Source organism: Juglans regia, chromosome 8, assembly GCF_001411555.2.
Source record: "Juglans regia cultivar Chandler chromosome 8, Walnut 2.0, whole genome shotgun sequence".
Lineage (NCBI taxonomy): Eukaryota > Viridiplantae > Streptophyta > Magnoliopsida > Fagales > Juglandaceae > Juglans > Juglans regia.
The window spans coordinates 4,440,008-4,458,441 of NC_049908.1; the positions used below are offsets into that span (position 1 = coordinate 4,440,008).

General features: G+C 33.1%; 1 protein-coding gene across 1 annotated transcript; it reads left to right on the forward strand.

The window, feature by feature from the left end:
- Positions 1-10,426: 10,426 nt before the first annotated feature.
- On the forward strand, positions 10,427-11,237 carry LOC118349168. Its single transcript, XM_035692724.1, has 2 exons — positions 10,427-10,938; positions 11,175-11,237. The coding sequence occupies exons 1-2, from the start codon at positions 10,464-10,466 to the stop codon at positions 11,219-11,221; spliced, it is 522 nt and encodes a 173-aa protein (XP_035548617.1). The 5' UTR covers positions 10,427-10,463; the 3' UTR covers positions 11,222-11,237.
- The last annotated feature ends 7,197 nt before the right edge of the window (positions 11,238-18,434 follow it).

Genomic DNA, 18,434 nt, shown 5'->3' on the forward strand with positions numbered 1-18,434 from the left:
GGTTCCGGGGTCCTTCCCGCCAAGCAAAAAGCCGTGACGGAATAGGATTAGTTTATTTTAATCATAAATCAGTCGATCGGGATTACAATAATGCAATATCCCCACGTTCTCGAAAACGACTCCAACTTGTTTTTTCAAAGTTCAAATTTTTTGGCCTTTTTTTTAATTAATTTGAGCAGATCTGGTTGAGACATCACTGCCGTCACGCCAGGTGGAAACTTTGTCGCTTATGGGATTAAAAATAAAAGGCTTCTTTATAATTTGTGGATCCGATAAAGATGATTCATGAATATCGTGCAATCCAATATATATCGCCTGAAATATATTAGTTTATTTGTTTTGTATATATACATTTGATTTTTTTAATCCCATAAGCTGATGGAAGGCTAAGAACGGGAGGTCGTGGAAGTGTTTTGAGCTTGCTAGAGTACTTATCGAGAGGGGCTCCCGACACTGACTATATATCGAGAAGGTTATTTTTATTTTTTTATATATTTTTTAAATCTCCTTGAGCATTTTAAAAAAATTATAATATCATTTAAAAATACTTAATTATTAAATAAATAAAATAAAAATATGAATCTATAAGAATCATCAGATCGATAAATTTAAAATGTATTTAAATGTTAAGATAAATGTATATGTATTTTTAAAAAATTAAAAAAAATTATGAATGTTATTGAAAAAGATGTTGAATTAAAAAAAATTATATCTAATATATAAAGAAATTTTGAATTGTGTAAAGGCATAAATATATATTTAAATCAAAAGATGTTCTCTTCCCTCAAGTCAAAAACATGCGTCCGTGGCCACAATAAATTTAAACAACAGCGCAAGTTGGATTTCGTTGCACAAGATAATGTATTTTTCGTTGCACAAGCTTTATTGACTTTTCCTTCTCACGGTTGCATTATTGGCCCTTACCAATGAAGTCATCCACCACGTGCAACGTGCATGCTCACTGCTATGATTGTCCTAAAACACCCCCCACCAAATTCAAAAATTAACCATGTGATGTTGAATATTGACTTTGGTGTCTCCAAATCAAAATATGCAAAGTGATCATCCACTTGCTGAAATAACATGCAGAAAAGATAATAATAATATTATATATATATATATATATATATAGTCACTTTTGTCAACTTGATAAGAGTGACCGCCCCTTTTGAGGAACTGCATGCATGTACCTTCCCAAAGAGTATGAACGTGATCGAATTTTGCAAATGGGTACTCTAGCCAGCCGTATATACGCAGCCGTATATTACTTTGGCCCGCTATCTACTTATATTATAAGAATAATGGAGAGTGACGTTTAAAGTGAATATACTCACCCTAATAATTTTATAATGATTAGAGTCATAATAAAATTGTAAGTGAAAATTTTTAGTCCCTTAATACTATTTATAAACTTCAAACCATCATAAAATTTAACGATAATCTAACCCCATTATAACTAAATCTAGAGGCGGTCTCGTCTCATTATGAGTTATTAATTAAATGATAATATTTAAACTAGTCTAAATTCATTAAGACGTAGACGTGTGGCACATAGAATTTTTATAAAATTCTTACATTCTCTCAGTTGGCTCATGCACCAATAAAATAATATTTTCTGTTTATGAATTTATTACAGGAAATTAATCATATTGCGCACATTCATTTCTAGAAAACTTTCTTTACTCAAAATACATTACATGAGTTTTGTAATATCAATGTCAAATTAGTTACTAATGCGAGTCATGGCGATTCTCTATTATATAACCAACAAATATCATTCCATGTACTACAATACTAATAACTTAATTTAACATGATCTTTAATTGGGACAATTAAGGCGAATACCGTAATGTCTTGGTTCCAATTCATGCCTATTTCGGACATTATCTTGTTATCGTTCATCCACACCATTCAATGTCCATATAAAGTGAAAGACAAGATAACAGAAACAACCATAATAAATATCTCTCAATGTCCAGTACTAAAATACTCAGCGTATCAATGATCTCTTTAATATGTTCACATCATGGGTATAAGCATAAGACTCATTTTTTCAACATGTTCTTTAAAGTATAATCATTAAAGCAGTATTGATATGAACATATTTGTTTCTATACTTTCTCCTTAACACTTAGGTATTTAAAATTTTATTAAATACTCATTATTTGGAGAAAAATACTCTGAAGAATTTTTGCCATACATTCTTAGTGACTTGGCTATAAAGCCGACAATTCCAAATCCTAAAATAAATTTCCTCAGTCATATACTATACATTGTGGCCTCAAAAGCATACTACAAATTCAGCATCTATTGCACGTGAACTAGTAAGAGATTTGTCTCATACTTTTCTATAAAACAACTGTACTAGATAGCAAAATACATAAGCATAACTGTAATTTCTATCATTAGAGCAATTCCACAAAAGAGAGTCTGAATATCCAGTTAACTTAAGAGTATCAGTTTAAATGCAACAATATAGCCCTTAATTTCTTGTAAACAACTTAGAACTCTTTTCACAACTTTTATGTCAAACATCATTGGGTTACTTTAGCAACAACCAAGAATTTCAACTGTAAAACTGATGTTCAGCAGTATACAAGTTTGTGCAACCATCAAATTCCTTATAACCATCATATCAATAATTTATTTAACAGCTTAATCAATTTGAGAACACTGTAAAATACTGAACATGTCACATTTTATTTTTAAAACATCTATTGACCAACAATTCTACATGCAAAATCTTTCAAAACTTTATGCAAATATACTGAGACAATCATAACAGTGTTCTTCTTGGTATTAAAATTCAATCTCAATTACGAATGATGCATCGTTCATAAATTTCATTTTTAAAGTTTTTTTTAGAGACATAACTTTAATGTCATACTACAAACCATGACTTATACATGTTAAAATGTCATATACATGCGTGACCATAAATACAAATATACGCCCACTGACTTTCTGGTATATACATTAACAATAAATATTTTTTTTAAGTCCAAAAACAGTATTGATATTATCAAATTTCAGATGCCATTTTTCAAAAACCTTTTACCTTTCCTAAGTAGTACCTCTATTCATTTCTTATAGATTTCAAATATTGACTCTATAAATATTTTCACATCCATTTGATATAACCTAAATCGTAATGAGTTACTAATGTTATAGTGATCCTGAATTAGTCATTTCATGTTTATTAGAAAATCTCGATTTCTGATCAATATTCATTTATGAGTAAAATTATTGATTACAAGTCTGACTTTATATCATTTTAACATTGCGTTTAAAGTCAGGATTTTGTCTCCAAGACCCATTTACATTCGAATTTTTGTACTTTCTAGATAATTATACGAAATTACAGACTTTATATTGATTCATAGATTTCAATCAATTTTTTATGCATCGATCTTTTACAAAATCACTTATTTCTATAACTTGTGAAAACATATGTGAACTTTTATTTATTTTTATGTCAAATTTAAATTTTAAAAATACACCATGTAGTCTAACCAAATAACAAATCAAGAAAATTACATGAGATTACCTGTTCTGATATCTCTATAGCCAATTCTTTAGCAGTGTTTCTCTAATTTGTTTGTTGTTCCATATTATCATTGAGATAATCAGAAAAAGAAACTACAAGTATTTTCAAAGTACAATAATGCACTTCACGAAAATCACATCTATAGTTTTTATGCTCCTAACTATAAATAAAAACAATACAGCCTAAATCACTAGAATCTCCTGACTAATTAATAATGATAATGTATCCAATAACTATTATAGGACTCAACTTCCTTTCATTTGGGTTATAAAGTATTACTTTAACTTGACTATCCATACATAGATCTTCCTTAAATCAATTCATAACTCAAAAATCAGGATTATGGCTAACTCGTAATATTTTTCATGACACTACTTAAAATCCAATTCGATGATTTTCACTTTTCTACCTAACTGCATTTCCTCCCTATGAGAAGTACTGCAAGAATTACCAATAACTTGAGACTTCTCATGTAACAGATAGATACATCCATACCATGAAAATCATCGATGAAAGTAATGAAATACTTTTATCTACCAAACATTATACAGAAAAAGGTTGACATGCGTCTATATACATTATCTCAAAAAACTCTCTATTCCTAGTAACATATTTTCTTGATTTGTTTGATTTGTTTTCCTTTTATACAAATCAACATACATGTTAAGATTAGAAAATCTAAATGCGCAAAATATTTTGTTTAATCTTTACAAGTTTTCTTTGGAGATATTCGCCAACATTTTATGACACAAATAAAGTTTTTTCTTTAATCATGCTTCAAACTTTTATGTCACAAATTGTAAAAGTTTTTATAAATCATTTTTCCTTTGGTTCCTGTACATGCCTTATGAGTGAAAAACTTTTAACAAAAACATTAATAAGAATGCATGCCAATAGAAAATTTTATTGGAAAAAAAATTTGAACCAACATAAATAACATTTTGAAATAAATTGAAACATGAACATTTGTATTCAAGTTTAATCACAAAAAAGAAACGAAATAAATAAGTATCAGCATGTATAGACTTTGATGTGAAACTCTTACAAGCAAAAGAAACTTGAACATTTGCACTCGAGTTTAACCTAAAAAATAAGTATAAACACTTATAAGATTTGATTCGAGACTTATATAGAAAAAGTTTACCCTTATCTTTGAATCATGTCTTATGTTTAGGGCACTTCAACCTTTATGTGTCTTTGTTTCTTTTAAAATTCAATTGATACGACTCTTGCATTTTTATGACTATCATTTTTCTTTCTTTTTCGAAAGATACAATTATTTTTTAATACAAATTAACAAAATAAATGTGTATTAATCTAACAATCATGCTACCGACTCGTTATTTCATCACTTTGATAAAATAATAATACATATGAAACAAACCATTATGTACAAAAATAAGAAGATTACACAATTCTCATTCCTAAAGTTCTGATATGTGGTAATTAATCATACTTTTCTAACCCTTACACATATTCTCAATAATTGATGTTAGACTTAAAATGAGTAAACCTGAATCTAGAACTAGAGTCATTCTCAAACGAGGTCTTAGTGTAAAACCGACATGCTCATGTTTATCTAAACTATAGTTATTCTATATAGAAAACCTTGTAATGATATTCACATACTTATTGCAAGAAAAACATTTTTATCAAATTAATGCTTTGAGTTTAACACTCATAAAAAATAACAGAATTTAAATCATTACGGATGAATTTAAACAATTATGAATAAATTAATAGTGTCATTGATATATCTCCTTTAGGAGTGAATCCAAACACACAAAATGTTCCCTACAAAGTGTCATTGATACCCCTCATTTTAAATTCTGTGAATGAACTAGTTGTATCATCATAATTCTTCTTTAGGAGTAAACTCTGACATACAATGTGTTTCCTCTTGTTTTAAATTATGTAGATGAACTAATTATATCATCAGAATTCTGCTTTGGGAGTAAACTCTGACATATAAACTATAAAATGTCCCCTCCAGCTTTAAATTTATGGATGAACCAGTTGTATCATCATAATTCTCATTTAGGAGTAAACTCTGACATACAAATTGTTTCCCTAACCTTATTTTGATGGATGAATTAGTAATATCATCAAGACCCTCCTTCGTGAGTAGGTTTTGACATACAAAATGTTCACTCTAACTTTACTTTAAGGGGTGAGCTAGTAGTGTCATCAAGATCATTTGCGAGTTGTTTTTGACACACAAAATTGTTCATTCTAACTTTACTTTAATGGATGAACCAATAGTGTCATCAAGATCTTCCTTCGGGAGTGAGTCTTGCCACATAAAATAATTGTTCATTCCAATTTTATTTTAACGAATGAACTAATAGTATCATCAAGACCCTCTTCTGAGAGTAGATCTTGACATACAAATTATTCACTCCATTATATCCATCTTTACTATGGTGTTTAATGGTTTTTTCATAAGAAAAATATTGTACCTTTGGGCAACCAATATTTTTCTTAATTTTGGTGCAAACCACTTGCCCCATATGAGATAAACAATTATATATGTATGGCCAACCATATAATAAAAATCATAAAACCAATAATTGAGAATTTTATAATAGTCATAATTCAAGTCTAAATAATTCATACAATTATACGGCTTACCATACAATAAAATTCATAGAAAACAATAATTAAGAATTTTATAACATATAGCCATTCAAGTGAAAATAATTCATATATTTATATTGCCTACCTATAATAAAATTCATAAAAAACAATAATTAAGAATTTTATACTAAGAGCCATAATTTAACTTTAAATAATTCATACCTTTATTAAATAATAAAGCACATGCTTTGAGAGAGAAGAGACAGAAAAAATTATTTTTCTGATTTTTTTTATTTAATTTACTTTTGGGTTGGGCCACAGTAGTGGCCCATTGAGCTGACTCGCACCCTTATTACAATTAATTTTCTTAGACTAGTTCTAAGCACACAGCCCAAAGCCTCATAAGTACGGGTAAAAAAAAAAGCTGGTAAGATGGAACGGACCAGACCAAACCAAACCGGTGGGTTTGGTCTAGTATCGGATTTGATTCAATTTGGGTTCATTCTTTTCAAAATCGGTCAAAATTGGTTCGGTTCCGGTTTTTCTTTTTCTAACACCGAACCGGACCAGTTCACATATATATATATATATTTTAATTTCTTATATTGTATAAAATATTTTTTATATGATTTTTTATATTATCTATAATTCTTATATATAATTATATATAAAATAATATTGTATTATATGATAAATTACTAATTAATATAATTTTAAATTTTAAAATCCTATATATATAACTATATATTATCATTATAGTCTATTGTATTAATAATTATATTAATACTATATCACTATATATTATAATATATCACTATATTAATACTATAATTATATTAGAATATATCACTATATTATGTATTATAATATATCACTATATATAGTCTATAATACGATTTGTACTATATATTATAATATACTACAATATATTCTCACTATATTATTATGTACTATAATATACTATATTATATATACTATATAATATACCAGAAAAACCTGATTGAACCAGACTAGAGCCGATAAAATTGAAAGTACCGGTTTTTGAGTGTAATTGGTGCGGTATCAATTTTTTAAGTCTCAAAATAGGTATATACCGGTTTGGTTCTTCAAATCTATAAACCGGACCGGTTACATCCCTACTCATACAAGTCGAAAACCTTAGCTGCCTCTTCTCCTTTTTCTTTTCGGTATAGAGCCGCCACTCGTTCTCTTCTTCTTCCCTCAAGCAATGCCGCACCAGACCTCCTTCCCTTATTCTAGTGCAACCGTGGGTGTCACCAGTAAGGAGAAACCACCATACCTTCCCAGGCCTCCTCCCATTGCCGATGTCCACATTCTCTCTCTCTCTCTCTCTCTCTCTTAAAAATTTTACCAATCACACCGTGGCGGCCATTGGGCTTTAAAAGCTCTCTGTGCCGTCGTTACAAAGGTGTTGACGAGGAGGTTCTTAGCTTCCTCGCGGTGCCAAACACCCCTTCCCCTTTTTTCAAAACCGATCTCAGAAAGATTTGGACCACCAAATTGAAAGGATCTCCATGGCAGCAATAACGTTCTTCCTTCCCGGAGTACCAACAAAGGAACTTCGACCACCTCCACGCCGCCCACCGCTGACCCATATGATGACCCCTTCCTTAACTCTCTCTTATACCCAGCACAAACATAGTACAAATAAAAGGAGAGGAAAATAAAACTCTAAGCAAAAAATCGAAATAGAGGCATGAATATCATTGCGAAAAGTTTAATTTGAGATTCGAAAGCAGTCACTTGAAATTCTCAAACACCATCTCAAATTTATTTCTGAGACCGAAAGACACTGTATTTTCAGTCAACTAAAACATGATAAAAAATCGAGAGACACACGGAGACATATATAATATTAAATTGACATTTATTTACTGTATATTTTATTGACATCATAAAATATCTGTAATCTAGCTTTGATACCACATGTTAAATATTTTAATATGAATCATTAAATATATGGATCTTCAATTTTCTATGATTCATGATACTAAATAATAATAGTTAAAAAACGTATGTCCCTTCATTACAGTTCGATAAAGAATATGACCTGATTTTGAGAGAATGATCATCCTAACAACTTTACCTCTAATTGTCTTTCAATGGTTAGAGACATAATAATATTGTAGGTGAGAACCCTTAACTCCTTAGTAGTATTTATAGACTTCTAGCTGTCATGAAATTTAGAGATATTTATATCCCATTATGACTAAATCTAGAGGTAGTCTTATCTCACTGTGACTCATTAATTAAATGATAATATTTGAGTTAGTCTAAACTCATTAGGACATAGATGTGTGAGATATAGAATTTTGTCAATTATAAAAAATAATTATTAAATCGGTAGTAGTAAATGTAGCAAACCGATAATAGATATGTAAATATTTTCGAGCAAGTTAGGTCATGAGGCATATATATAACCATTGTAAAGTTTAGTATTTGTTAGCTGGGGGCATGTATTATAACCATTGCTTGGAATTTAAAACCTTGTATGCTATTAATTATTGGGAGTAATTAGTTCATAAATATGAATATATATTATATTTTTAGTATTTTCAGAAAAAATTTATTTTAATAAGTACTAATGATAAAAGAAACATAATGATAATTTCTAGAAGTAACAAAGCAACAGTAATGTCGTTTAATGTTAATTATTTCTAATTAATTTTGATCTGCATAAGGACCCCACGATGTTGCTGCCACCATTTTGTCGTTTAGAAGCTGACTCAAACTTTGCGGCGAAGACCTTAAAACTAGGGAGTCGTTGGAGGAAATGCAGACCGCACGCACGCGAAGGAGCAGAGGGGCTGTTTGGGTCAAACGTTCAACCTTTTAAAAGGTTGAACGTTGAAATTATTCAAACTATTCTCTTTCTTTTGATTTTTTTTTTTTAAAGAAAGTAAAAAACCTATCCCCAATCCATATTGGTGCTTTTATGTATTTTTTCCACGACACGTGCGTTGAGTTTCTTAACTATTGGGTTTATAATCGGTAAGCCCAATAACTTCCCCAGAATGATGGCCCATTTTGATTCATGGCGGTTAGGATAGTGAAAATATTTTTATTTTATTTTATCTTATTATTATAATTTTTTTATAAAATATAATAAAAGATTTAATTTTTAAAATTTTAAAATAATAATAATATTAAAAACTAATATTCTAATAATATTTTATTTAATTTTTAACTTTTATGTCAATTCATCTTATTATTATTTAAACCGCACCTACCAAATTGGGCAAAGAAATCAGAACATCACAGGACCTCCTACCAAAGGGGTTTTTAACAAAGTGGCTTTTATTTTATTTTATTTTCTAACAACGAGTGACTTGTATTGATTAATTGAAAATGAATTGTAAAAAAATTACAAGGATGGCAACTTTATGCAATAGTTTGAAGGGAGGAAAGGCTTATCTATTGAAAATACTCAGAAACCAACGGCTACTAAGTACACAAGTACATAAATACTCAGAAAATACCCAGCCACACATGGAAACCTAGCCATACACAAGTCACCCAACGGCTACAAAACCACACATGGAAACAAAGATACCCAACGGCTAAATACAAAGATGGAAACTCATCTACTTTCCTATTCTTCCTCATTTGTAACGTTACTCTATCATTTCTAAATTCACACATATGTACGGTAATTATATATAGTGAAAGGCTCTCAATATGCTCTTACGCTTTGTGAGACATTGTGTCAAACAGCTTGTGTTCGTTTTTCTTTATGGTATCTAGAGCCTTGTGAGAGCAAGAGAGTCTTACTCCCATGGCAGCCCTTTCCCTCTCAGTGAACAATTTTGTCACTCTCCGTTTGAACCAGGGAAATTATCCCTTATGGAGAGAACAAGTCGTGGCCTTGGCTGAGAGCCAAGACCTCATGCCTCACCTCACGGACTCTGTTTCTCCACCCCAATATGAGCCCAACGATGACCCAACAAATACCACACAACCTCAAATTAGCTCTACTTACCTCAAATGGCGGAAGGAAGACAGGTTGCTTCGTGGATGGATCATCGGTACTCTGTCCGAGGAGTCCCTCGGTCTCGTTGTTGGCCTCGACAGCTCCTATCAAGTGTGGCATGCTCTTCAAGAAGCCTATGCCCAAGATTCCCAAGAAAGGGAGTTTCAACTCACTCAGCAATTAACCTACATGCGCAAGGAGGACTCGGTTTCTCTTCAGGTACATCTCAAAAATTTTAAGTCCATTTGTGATAATCTTGCAGCAATCGGACGACCCGTGAGTGATAAACTCAAGGTGTTTGCTCTCCTCAATGGACTCGGCCCCAAATATGAGCCCTTTACCACCACCATGCTCAAGCCACCGATGCCCTCCTATTCAGAGGTAGTGCCGCTGCTGCAGGGCTTTGAAACGAGGAGCCAGTTGCACGAGAATTACAACGCGCAACACACTGCCTTCTATGGTCATGCTACGGGTCACGGCAAAAACAAAGGGAGACCGTGGTCCTCCCGTGGACGTGGCTTTTCCCAAGCCACACAAGTGGCACGTCCAGGCCATCAACATAGTCAACATAGTGGGCCCAAAAATCACGGACCACATTCTGGAACGGTCCATGAAAATATCAAAGAAAATAATCGTATTCCGACTTGTCAAATATGCGGGAAGCAAGGGCATACCGCAATTAAATGTTGGCACCGGTTCGATCATGCTGTTCAACCCAATGATATTCCTCAAGCATTAGCTGCCATGACCCTCGAAAATAATATTCATGATACCGAGTGGACAGCTGATACAGGTGCCTCTGCCCATATGACAGGTAATTCAGGTATGCTTTCTAATCTTCGTCAATATCTTGGTAATAATGCTGTACTCATTGGTGATGGTAGTCTTCACACAATTACACACCTTGGTGACACTTTTATTAAATCTGGTAACTCGTGTATCAAATTAAAAGATGTTTTACTTGTTCCTGACTTGGCAAAAAATTTATTATCAATTAGTCAATTAACTTCTGATTATCTTTATAACTGTGAATTTTATGGTGTTGGTTTTTCTATTAAGGAAAGGGCGACCAACCGCATTTTACTGAACGGCCGACGGAAGGGTAATTTATATGTGTTGTCCCCACCCTTTGAAGCACACTTCTCAAATCGCTTTCGTACAGTTTCTGAAGAAGTATGGCATCAACGGTTGGGACATCCTCAAGCTTCCACTCTCCAAGTTTTACAGTCTAAAGGTCTTATTTCAGTTATTGGAAAAACTAAAACCAACTCTATTTGTGAGAGTTGTCAACTAGGAAAAATGAGCAAACTTCCTTTTTTTCAATCTTCGCATAATGACTTCAATATGTTTGATAAAATTTATTGTGATTTATGGGGACCTGCTCCAGTTTTATCTGTTGGTAAATTTCAATATTATGCTTGTTTTGTTGACGCCTTCACCAAATATATGTGGTTTATTCCTTTACGAAAGAAATCTGATTTTTTTAATGCATTTCTCTTATTTGAAAAATTAATTGAAAGATAATTCAACAAAAAAATTAAAGTTTTTCAAACCGATGGCGGTGGCGAATTCACTAGCCATCCATTAAATTTGCATTTTCAAAACCAAGGAATTTTTCATCAATATTCATGTCCTCACACTCCCGAGCAAAATGGCTCGGTAGAACGACGACATCGTACAATTCGTGAACTTGGTATGACCTTACTTTTTCAAAGTGGCGTTCCTAAACGTTTTTGGGTCGAAGCTTTTTCAACTGCTGTTTTCTTAATAAATCGGCTCCCTTCTTCTACTTTAGAACTTCAATCTCCTTTTTTTCTTCTCTATGGTCACTACCCAGATTATACCTCCCTTAGGATTTTTGGCTCAAAATGCTATCCCTATACTTGGGATACTAAACAAAACAAGTTTGAACCCAAAACACTTCCTTGTATTTTTATGGGTTATAGTGACAAACATCAAGGTTATAAATGTTATCATCCTACATCTCATCGAACCTTTATTTCTCGACATGTTGTTTTTGACGAGTCCTCTTTTCCTTATAAACAACCTGGAAATCTTCATCTTCCCTCCCCTGGTGATCAAGTTTTATCTACCTTTATTGATTGGCGTTCCCCTAACAATTTACCTTCTAATCCCTTGGATGGTTCTAGTGTTTCCTCTATGCAGGCACCTCCTTCACCGCCTATCCCCACACAACATGAGATTGATCACATTCCTTTGCCGTCTTTGCCGCTTCTGCAAGAATCACCCCTCATTCAAACACCCAACCCTCCTCCACCAAATAGTGATCCACCCACCATACAACCTTCTCATCCCACCATGGTCACTCGATCTCAACTTGGGATCCGCAAACCTAATCCCAAGTATGCTCACTATCATTCCCTAATCGAACTTCCCAAGGAACCCAAGACAATCCGTTCTGCTCTTAACCATGCAGGTTGGACCAAAGCAATGCAAGAAGAAATTCAAGCTCTTCATCAGAACAACACTTGGACTCTTGTACCTCATCAACCTCAAATGAATGTTATTGGATGCAAGTGGGTCTTCAAAACAAAAATCAAGGCAGATGGTACCTTAGATCGACTTAAAGCTCGTCTTGTTGCCAAGGGATTCCACCAAATTGATGGTGTTAACTACACCGAGACTTTCTCTCCAGTCATAAAACCATGCACCATACGGCTCGTCCTCAGCCTTGCTCTTGTCCATAATTGGGACATTCGTCAACTCGATGTCAAGAATGCTTTTCTCCATGGTGACCTTCAAGATGACGTATTTATGGAACAACCTCCAGGTTTTATCCATCCAACTCTTTCTTCTCATGTGTGCAAATTAAATAAAGCATTATATGGGTTAAAACAAGCACCTCGTGCTTGGTTTGATAAATTTAGTAATTTTTTAACTGCTTATGGTTTTACTTGTAGTTCCGCTGACCCATCATTATTTATTTATAATTCCTCTATAAGCACAATTTATTTATTACTTTATGTTGATGATATAATTCTCACGGGTTCTGACCCCACTCACCTCACTACTTTCATTCATGCTCTTGGGGAACAATTTGCTATGAAAGATCTTGGTCCTTTGCATTATTTTTTGGGAATTCAAGTAACTCGCAACTCAGATGGCCTTACACTATCTCAGGCTAAGTATGCGCTAGAGATATTGGATCGTGCTCAGATGAAAGATTGTAAACCTATGGGCACACCTATGATGCCCAAAACTAAAGGACTCACAAGTGATGTCCCTTTTCCAGATCCGGGTCACTATCAGAGTATTGTTGGAGCACTTCAATATCTCATCCTTACTCGCCCTGACTTAGCCTTTAGTGTTAACTTTGTATCCCAATTTTTGCACTCTCCCACTATGGCTCATTACAAAATGGTAAAACGCTTCGCTATTTGCACGGTACTCTTGAAATTGGTATTCATTTTAGCTCACATTCTACACTTAATCTCTATGCATTTTCTGACGCAGATTGGGCAGGTTGTTCTCTTACTCGTCGCTCCACCACAGGCTACTGCATTTTTCTAGGCAGTAACTGCATTTCCTGGTCTGCCAAGAAACAAAATACCGTATCCCGATCTAGCTCTGAAGCAGAATATCGAGCCATGGCGAACACCACTGCAGAAATTACTTGGATTTCATTTCTATTACGTGATCTTGGTGTTACACTTCCAGCGGCACCTATTTTGTTCTGTGATAATCTCAGTGCTCTACATATGACTGCCAATCCAGTTTTCCATGCCCGAAGCAAGCATATCGAGATTGATTATCACTATGTAAGAGAACGTGTTGCTCTTGGTCTTCTTCATACCCGGCACATTTCGGCCTCTTCTCAACTTGCCGACATTTTCACCAAGCCTCTTGGACGTCATGCGCTTTATCCTTTACGCACCAAACTTGGCCTTCTTTCTCGGCACAGTTTGCGGGGGACTATTGAAAATACTCAGAAACCAACGGCTACTAAGCCTTACATGGAAACCCAGCCACACATGGAAACCCAGCCATACACAAGTCACCCAACGGCTACAAAACCACACATGGAAACAAAGATACCCAACGCTAAATACAAAGATGGAAACTCATCTACTTTCCTATTCTTCCTCATTTGTAACGTTACTCTATCATTTCTAAATTCACACATATGTACGGTAATTATATATAGTGAAAGGCTCTCAATATGCTCTTACGCTTTGTGAGACATTGTGTCAAACAGCTTGTGTTCGTTTTTCTTTATTATCCACAAGAGATCTGACGCTGGAAAAGTAGAAATATTTCAGGTGATGTACGTGTCAGATAAATGCTGATCATTGGGAAAGCGCAATAGGCTGGTGGAAGCAACCTTTGCCTGCAAGTGGAAGCCTCGATAATGAATTATGACCATGGATCCATCTGTTCTCCAGCTAGTTAGCTTTTGGTCATGATCGTTCTAGAGTATATGCACATGATAATGATATTCTTATTTCATCTTACTATTTATTTATTATTTTTTTAAATTTTATTTATTTTTACAAATTAGATAAAATAAATTAAAATAAAAATTAAAAATTGAATAAAATATTATTATAATATATATTTTTAATATTATTTTTATTTTAATATTTAAAAAATTAAATTATTTATTTTATTTTATGTAAAAATTTTAAAAAATTATAATGATGAAATGAAAATTTTTATGAAAATGAACGATACTTTAGTTTTTTTTTAATTTTTTTATTTAATAATTAAGAGAGTGATTATTAGTGAATTTGTATATTTTTTTAATTTTTTTAATAATTAAAGATATTAAAAAAATATTTAAAAAAATTAAAAATTGTAAATATACTATAAAGTAATAAAATAGTGATAACGTCCTATCATTATCCATATCGACAACCCTTTTTCTCCTAAAAAGAGGCCTTTAATGTCATTAAATCGTATATGGGGCGGACAGCGTCATCGGCTAGTAAGTCTTATCGAAGAAGCCATGGCCTGGGCTTATAATGTTTTGGATCTCGCTGTCCATGCCAACTGGGTTTTATTTTTTCATTGCAAAAAGTTAAAAAAAAAAGAAAAAGGATTGTGCAAGTGGTCGATCACAGAAAGCAAAAGCATTGGAAGGGGACATGTTAGCTAGCTAGGTCCCATTTGGCAGTTGTTGCAATTTGTAAGTGTAATATTGTACATCCTCATGACTACTTGATTTGTGTATCTACGCATGCATGCTCATGTACGTACGATTCTGCCGACATTGCCAAGGAACAAGTGGCATTAATGTGCCAGCTGCTCTGTAGATCAGAAGGGCGCGCCGGCAATGGCGGATAATTAAGCAATTAATAGATCAAAGCTAGGAGAAATTACCACCACATTTTAACAAGTGGATAGAAAAAAATAATGACTTTATCTCTATTTTTCGTTTTCAGTAAACTTTTAGATCTCTTTTATTTTTTATAAACAGATCCTATATATCCATTTGGTTTCTCTCTTGACCTGACAAAATGTCCAAAACAGCAAGCTGCCTGAAATTAAAGAAGCTTCAATTCCTAGCTTGTGTCTTCAACTGACTGCATGTCCATGAACATTCATGCAATAGTTCTCCTCGTCCCTTTGCATATATATATATATATAGCTTGAATGATCAGTACTTGAACTGCATGCTAGTATCACAGACGTTTGCATGCAATCCGAACTGACCAACGCTGCCGCTATCATTGAACTGGATCAGTACAATAATATCCGAGGGTCTGCAAAGCTGCAAGAGCCTGCCTGCCCCTCATGATCTATCACCCTAATTATTCCAATCTTCTTTTCCGTTAATTATAAACTTCACGTGTGTGGAGAGATGCAATCAAATTGATGATCAAGTGATCATAAAGATCGATTGCCTAGAATCCCCTGACGACTAAGATATAATAATTCATCCTGTGATTTGGATTCATCATATTACTAATGAGGATTACTAGCTATAACCATAACGAGATTATATAAAAATAATTGATTCTACAATTTGACATGATTTCATGTAATCCATGACCATCAGATCTACATATAATAAAAATAAGTACTTTACGATCTAACGAACCACAATATGAAGACACATCAGTCTGTGAGATTACTTCTATGTAATCTCTCTTTATAGTTAATAAATTACTTTTTATTAGTAATTATATAAGTTGATTCGTGTTGATCATGAATGTTATTGTAAAATTGCCAATAACTTTAGAAAAGTTAGTAACATTATGAACGGAAATGGAGCCATCTCAATCGATACTATCCTTTTGAAGTAGATAATTAATATTGATTAAACATTATGAGCTTTAGGAATCATGTCTCCAAGTTGTGGCAACGGGATCCATGCATGCGACTGAAGTACTCTTGAGCTATATATGAACATATATAAGCAATAATTGGTCTCGATCGAAGAGATAAGTAGTTTTAGTACTGAAGATCATGGGAAAGATCAGCGATAAAATGGAAGAGAAAGGGATCGGATAAATAAACTTCGGTTCTAAAAAACTTCAAAAAGTTTTAGAAAATGTAATCCAAGCAATTTTTAGGATATCAGATGTGTGTGTGTGTGTGTGCGTTTTTTTTTTTTTGGTACTAAGTGGATGGTGTAAAAGCATTTTTAGTTAGTCTGAGAACTATTTTTCAATATATTCTTGTCAATGGAATTTGAGAATTAGTTGACAAGTCCACTGAGAAATTGAGAAAATTTTTATGAGATGCTTTTCTTTCTTCTTTAGTTTTCATTATAGTGTTTTGATTTTATTTTTATTTTTTTGTGTTTTTTTTTCGAAATATTGGAAATGATGATCATTAGATAAAAATTATTTTTGAAACTGTTTCGACCATTAAAAGATAGAAAGTCAAAGAATTTTCTAAAAATCTTCAAAAACTTTTTGAATCAAACCAAGTCCTCAATTATGGTAACCATTTGTCCGTGATTTGATGTTAGTTGCAAGAGCCTTATTTTCCACTTAGTTCCATTCATCTTGATCAACATAAAAGACCATAGCACTAAAAAAAAAAGTGAATATCAGAAGAGACCGAGGATGGAGGATAAAGACCCATAAAAGGACGGTGTCCTGATCACCTTTGAATTAGGTACTGCTTTGAAGTTTGATTCCTCGTATAACTTTGGCATGCAATTATAAGAAATCATCCATATATCCTCCCCTTTAGCAACGTATTATTATCTCAAAGAGGAAATGCAAGTCCTGGGGGTTTATCTTAGATGCAGCACTTCCCTTGTCTCCAGTACTTCCTCTTTAGTTTTTTTTTTTGTTTTTTTTTTAATTTACAGCCAATTAATTCCACCTCATGCTTGCATGCATGCATGCACCCTCGGCTAGCCACCTTTTGTTGCACCACCCTGATCCATCAATATCGTATCTAGCTAGTTTTTGCAGTCGAACGTACTGCACAGTTATATATGAGCATGATCAGGAGACTGATCAGGATTAGATGTTGTTGTGTATGTACACGCATAGCCCCTATATATGCGTCGCCCCTGTAATGGACCCCTAGTGCAAATTAACCTTCTTGATCGTTATGATCTTCTACCCTCGTTTGATGATGATTTCTAGCTATAAAAGCACTTGAAGTATACTGTTAACAGTTAACACATGAGATTCATGTATCTTAAACGTGGTCTCTACTTTGCACTGCAATGCTACCTACTTACTGTTCAAATCCATGGTTCACACGAGACTCATTTGTGTTGAGCTTTTAGGCTCATCTTCAACAAACTCTTGCATTTTGACATGAAAAAAAGGACTTCCAAAATGATTTATGCGGCGTCGTCGCCCTTTTATTTCCTGTCTAAGAGTTAATTTCTACATTCACAAAGGAGACGTTTTAGACATCAGAGCAGGGAAGGCTCAAAGGCAAGGCGACTAAGGCGCTTGTCTAAGGCCCCACTCCTTGAGCCCCTAATGACTAATGTGGTTTGTTCAAAAAAATTAATACAAGTCACTTATACTCTTTTAAAAAATAAAATTGATAGAAAATAGATATTAAAAAATGTTAGTATTGTAACTAACACATCTCGGATATTCTTTTAACATTTTGCTATGAGTTATAAATAAATTAATAATTAATATTTTCAATAAAGACCTTATAACATAAAAGCGTAGTTATTTCAGATATACAATAATTAAGAATAGAATATAAAATTTAGATTATAATCTCAACTTTAAATAATATTGATCATGATCTAAAAAAGAAAAGTTTTATGATTTTTTTTTTTTTCGATTTGGGGGGGGTGGTTTTGAATTTTAGACCTCTATTTTGGAGGCTGAATGTTATGACAATCAAGTCACATGCCTTTAGTTAAAA